Below are 6,127 nucleotides of genomic sequence, written 5' to 3' on the forward strand. Positions count from 1 at the left end.
GCCAAAATTTATATATATTTAAAAAAAATAACAAACAACCCATGAGATAGCTATAGTCTTTCATAAAGTTGCCCATTTTCAGCATTTGCATTATTAACACATTTGTGAAGATTATGTAGCAACCCATGGTGGCCTCCCTGCAATAAGTCATGAGTATAGAATAGATGGCTAGAGCATGCTGTTCATTGGTCTGTCAGCACTGCAATGATGTGGGGCTTGTATCATATATGCAAGTCTGTCAGAGTGATGTCACTGCAGGCGCTTCATTTTCCTTTATATTATTAATGTTAGGATATTTTTGATAAAAGCAATAGCTTTAATGTTTTTAAAAAATAATGTTAAATTTTAAACAACATAAGAGCTTTGAACAAAGAGTCAGTGTGGACCAAATTCTACCTTCAGCTGTTAATTTCATAAAATGCACTTGATTTGGGGGAGATAAACATGTCTCTCCTATAAAATATCTTCATTTATTCTTTGTCCCATCGCCAGACTCAAGGATGCTAGCACTTTTACTGTTAGCCTTTTCATGTTGATAATAACAATTGTTTTAAAGGATATTCAGACTTGAATTTAATTAAGTTGGATTTCATTATCCTCTCTTCATCCAGGCATACTGAAGAAACATGATCCAGATAAATTGCACCCAGGTGACAGAATTTGTTCTTGTGGGCCTCACAGACCGTCAGGAGTTGAAGATGCCCCTCTTTGTCCTGTTCTTATCCATCTACCTCTTCACAGTAGCAGGCAACCTGGGTCTGATCCTAGTCATCAGAACAGATTCGAGACTCAATACACCAATGTACTTCTTTCTTAGTAACTTGGCTTTTGTTGACTTCTGTTATTCTTCTGTCATTACACCCAAAATGCTGGGGAGTTTCTTGTACAAACAGAATGTTATCTCTTTCAATGGATGTGCTGCCCAGCTGGGCTGTTTCCTGGCCTTCATGACTGCCGAGTGTTTGCTACTGGCTTCCATGGCCTATGACCGGTATGTGGCCATCTGTAACCCTCTCCTCTACATGGTCGTAATGTCCCCAGGCATCTGCGTTCAGCTTGTGGCTGCCCCCTACGGCTACAGCTTCCTGGTTGCCCTATTTCATGCCGTCCTCACCTTTCGCCTTTCATACTGCCATTCCAATGTCATCAATCATTTCTATTGTGATGACATGCCTCTTCTCAGTCTCACTTGCTCAGACACTCACTCCAAGCAGCTATGGATTTTTGCCTGTGCTGGTCTCATGTTCATTTCCTTCCTTCTGGTTGTCTTTGTCTCCTACATGTACATTATTTCTGCCATCCTGAAGATGCGCTCTGCTGAAGGCAGACGCAAGGCTTTTTCCACCTGTGGCTCCCACATGCTGGCAGTCACCATATTCTATGGGGCCCTCATCTTTATGTACTTACAGCCAAGTTCTAATCATTCCCTTGACACAGATAAGATGGCCTCTGTCTTCTATACAGTGATCATTCCCATGTTGAACCCTTTAATCTACAGCCTTAGGAATAAGGAGGTGAAAGATGCCCTGAAAAAAGTCATCATGAATAGAAACCAGGCTTTTATGTTCATGAAATTAAGAAAATGACTTGAATAAATAAAAACAGAATTTTCCTCACAGTCTGATTTTTTTCTCTTAAGCTACCAAAAATGCCTATTCATAATACTGGATTTCTACATGTCTGTTCATTGTGTAATAAAATTTTCTAAAGGTTTTCACTTAGAATGAGATTTCAGATATAAAAGTGTCCATTAGAAATTTTTGCCAATTCTCTCATTTTCAAATGAAATTATATTAAAAAAATTCTTTGTTCCATGGGAATTTATACCAATCTTTTTTATTTCTCAAATGAATAATTGCATAACAAACCATTACCTGGATATGTAACTAGTTATAGGACAAAGGTTTCACCTTTCCATCACTTTAAAATCCCTGGTTCAGGATTCTCCAGTTCCATTAATCATATCCCATATGAAGAGCAAAGATGCACATTGTACTTCTTTCCCTGATTTTCTAGTTTCTTAGAAAAATATAACATTATAAAACTGTTCCATAAATCAAGTATACTTCAATAAAAATATTTTAAATTAATTAATGAATTAATAAAACTGCTCCATTTTTATACATTTAAGAAATTGTCTTGATGATGCAAAAACCACTACAATATTATAAAGTAATTAGCCTCCAACTAATAAAGAATAAATGGAAAAAAAAAAGAAATTGACTTTATTTATTTAGTTTTTTCAAATTGTCTTTGTTGAGAAGAATAATACTACATCCTAAGTTTACCTGAGTCACTGATTTAACATAGCCTGGCATCTGGTCTGATTTCTGAAGACTAATTTTTAAGTAAACTCCTTTTTTTAAAGCCTATGAGATCTTGTTATATTTTTTTAAAGGTATCAAAAAAGGTGTAACTCAAAAATGGAATCCCAGGGGTATCATATATTCTAAATTAATATACACAAAATAATTGAAACATTATAGATCATTTTCCAGTAGCAAGGATCCTATGCAGTTATACTGGGCAGATCTTAGGTAAATTGGTTATTAATGGGTAAGGTATAGTTTATAATATGATGAACCATTAGGCAATGCAGCCTAGTTCTGAAAAGAACACATTCCTTGTAGTCAAAGGATGGACTTGAACTGTGTGTGGGCTTTCTGTAGCTTATTTGTCAATTAAATAAGGACAGCACTACAAAATTTGGAGTCTTCTAAAGTATTGAATACACAAAAGAGTAATAATAAATCATAAGTATTTGCATATCATCTCTCTTGCTAAAGAACCTGAATTCTAGTCCCAACTATACTGTACTTGAGAGGCCAATTTATAAATGAGGATTAACGTACACAATAGATAACTGTGATATAGATAGATATAGGATATACAGGTATGCATATATAATTTCAGATAAGTGTAATGATAATTTAACAGCTTGCAATTATGCAGAAAATGGTTTTGAGTTTGTAATTTGCATATAATTTTAATATATATTAATGAATGCATGTGTGTGTGTGTGTGCATGCTCATTTGCTCAGTTGTGTCTGACTCTTTGTAACTCAGTGGACAGTAGCCCAGCAGGCTGCTCTGTCCATGGAATTGTCCCGGCAAGAGTACTGGAGTGGGTTGTCATTTCCTACTTCAGTGGATCTTCCTGACCAAATAATCAAATCTGCATCTCCTGCATCTCCTGAGTTGGCAGGCAGATTCTTTGTCACTAGCACCACCTGTGAAGACTATATGTGTGTGTGTGCGCCATTTGAATGTTTAATGAAACATAACCAGAGAAAAGAAATATAGTATATATTTTAGTGAATCATAGAGATACAGGGTGGACTTAGTATACAGTTCTCAAAAGTTTCTTTTTTTGTCTTTTCTTTAAACACATTTATCCACTATTTATTTCAGTGGTTCCTGCAGCAAATTTTGAGTCTCTATTCTATATAGTCAAAGCCTGTCATTAAAGTCTTTGAACTCACACTGTCCTGTCTTGGCAAGAAGGAGCTTTTACCGTGATGCAGCTCTTCAATTAAAAAGTATAGATTCCTTGGTGTCTGAAAGCCCAAATCTGAATGCTAGGTCTGACCTTTGCAGAGTCAAAACATCTCAGACACTTATGTACGCCTCCATCTCTTCAACAGTGTGAAAGTGAAACTAATAGCAAACACCCACTAAATCTATTGTCATGAGATCAAGACTATAGATGAATTTCTTTTATAAATGTCATTCTACCAAAAATAATGTGAAACTATGAATTTATTTGACATAAACATAAATAACATGAATATATAAGATGGATATAGCAATTTAATATTGCTAAACTCAATATTAAGTTAAGCTTTATGTTTAAATATTTTGTTTATCATATGAAGTGGAATTCTGAAAACTATGTTTTCACTTTTCTTTGAAGTTTCACATTTTTGTGAAAATTATGTTATAATTTTCATTACATAGCATTGTAATAGAAGACATTGTCACAATCATTAAAAAATTCAATATTATCTTTTCACTAAACATTTTTAGATACACTTTCATACTTTATACATAACTATATTTCACCTTTTCCTTCATTGCATTGGCTAGCACATTAAGAATAATATTTAGTAAGAGTCATGATTGTCCTAATTCTAGTTGAAATGCCTAGTGTTTCATCTTAATATATTACTCAATATATTCATGGCCATCTCTTTAACTCTTGAAATATTTATCCTGCTATACTAACTATGATGCTGGAATTTTGTATACATGATATCCTATATTTTAATTCAAGATATTCTATCTTCCTTAACAAATATCCTGACTACTGAATGTGTTGGAATTCCTGCCTACAGCAAATCCCTTCAAATCCAAAGCAGGCAGCACTGAAATCTGAGAATGGCCCATTGACCAGTGAAGATTTACCTTTCCAATATGGTCACCATAAAATAAGCATGAGTGAAGTCCTTAATCCACAAAGTGAAAGATTATCTGTAATATATGTTCTGGAGATAACAGTATGATATGCTTCTGTACACAATTCATGGCGAAACACAATAACTCAGAAGTAACTGAATTCATCCTCTTGGGACTCACAGACAGTCCTGAGCTTTAAGTCCTTCTTTTTGGGATTTTTTTGTGACATACTTAATTATTGTCATGGGTAATCTTGGATTAATCATGCTAATTTGTGTCGGTCCTCAGCCTCATACAGCTACGTATTATTTCCTTACCACCTAGTTTTTGTTGATTTTTGCTACACCTCCTCAGTCACTCCTAACACTGGTGAACTTCCTCCAAGAAACTAAAGGATATCCTTACCTGCTTGTCCCACTCAGTTGTTTTGCTTTATCATGCTTGTGGTTTGTGAATTTTATATGCTCCCAGTCATGGCTTGTGACGGGTATGTGGCCACGTGTAATCCTTTACTCTATACCACTGTCGTGAACAAAAGGGTCTGTATTCAGATGGGTGCTGAGCACATATCTATATAGCTTTTCTGTGGGACTCCTACAAGCAATTCTTACATTCCACTTATCTTTCTGTCATTCAAACATAATAAATCACTTCTACTGTGATGATGTCCCCTTGTTTGCCTTGGCCTGTCATGAAACCCATTACAAATATATCAAAAAGCTGTTACTGTTCACACTTGCTGGGTTCAATATATTTTTCTCTCTTCTTATCATCCTTGTCTCCTATGTATTTATTTCATTTGACATTCTAAGGATTAAATCAGCTGAAGGCAGAAAAAAGGCATTTTCTACTTGTGCTTCCCACTTGACTTCCATCACTATATTTTATGGTCTGATCATCTTCATGTATATGCAGCCAGAAACAAGCCATTCCATGGATACTGACAGAATATCTTCTGTATTCCATATAGTGGTGATTCCCATGCTAAATATTCTCATATACAGCCTGAGGAACAAGGTAGTAAAACATGCTTTGAAGAGAATTATGGAAAAAGTGTATTCTACTATAATACAAGTGATCCATGCTTTAACAGAAAGCCTTCACATTTAGGAGGCCAAAAAAAAAAAAAAGCAAATAAACAAACAAAAAAAAAAGATAGTTTTTCTGCATGATCATGACTTTAGGAACATGCTTTCTAACACTGCAATATTTAAAAAGTGAAAGTGATAATGTTGTTTCAGTCCTGTCCGACTCTTTGCAACCCCATGGACTGTAGCCTGCCAGGCTCCTCTGCCCAGGGAATCCTCCAGGCAAGAAGACTGGAATGAGTTCCATTCCCTTCTCCCGTGGATCTTCCTGACACAGGGGTGGAGCCAATCTCCCACATTGCTGGCAGATTCTTTACCATCTGAGTCACCAAGGGAAAGTTAATATTAATACAGAAGATACATTTATTTTCTAATTTTATTATTTTATAAATTATAACTTCTGATAATGCTGACTATGCATTGGAAAGACTGATGTTGAAGCTTAAGCTCCAATATTTTGGCCAACTGATGTGAAGAGGTGATTCACTAGAAAAGACCCTGATGCTTGTAAAGATTGAAGGCAGTAAGACAAGAGAACACGACAGAAGATGAGATGGTTGGATGGCATCCTTGACTCAATGGACGTGAGTCTGAGCAAACTCCAGGAGATAATGAAGGACAAGGAAGCCTGGAGTGCTCTAGTC

General features: G+C 35.6%; 1 protein-coding gene and 1 pseudogene across 1 annotated transcript; both read left to right on the plus strand.

The window, feature by feature from the left end:
- Positions 1–626: 626 nt before the first annotated feature.
- Positions 627–1,586, plus strand: LOC139036980 (olfactory receptor 8U9). Its single transcript, XM_070472827.1, has one exon. The coding sequence runs from the start codon at positions 627–629 to the stop codon at positions 1,584–1,586; it is 960 nt and encodes a 319-aa protein (XP_070328928.1).
- Positions 1,587–4,522: 2,936 nt separating this feature from the next.
- On the plus strand, positions 4,523–5,505 carry LOC110144587 (olfactory receptor 5AL1-like; annotated as a pseudogene).
- Positions 5,506–6,127: the final 622 nt, after the last annotated feature.

Source organism: Odocoileus virginianus, chromosome 10 (genome assembly GCF_023699985.2).
Source record: "Odocoileus virginianus isolate 20LAN1187 ecotype Illinois chromosome 10, Ovbor_1.2, whole genome shotgun sequence".
Classification (NCBI taxonomy): domain Eukaryota; kingdom Metazoa; phylum Chordata; class Mammalia; order Artiodactyla; family Cervidae; genus Odocoileus; species Odocoileus virginianus.

Coding starts and splice junctions, on each gene's coding strand:
- LOC139036980 (XM_070472827.1), top strand. CDS start 627: ATGATCCAGATAAATTGCACCCAGGTGACAGAATTTGTTCTTGTGGGC.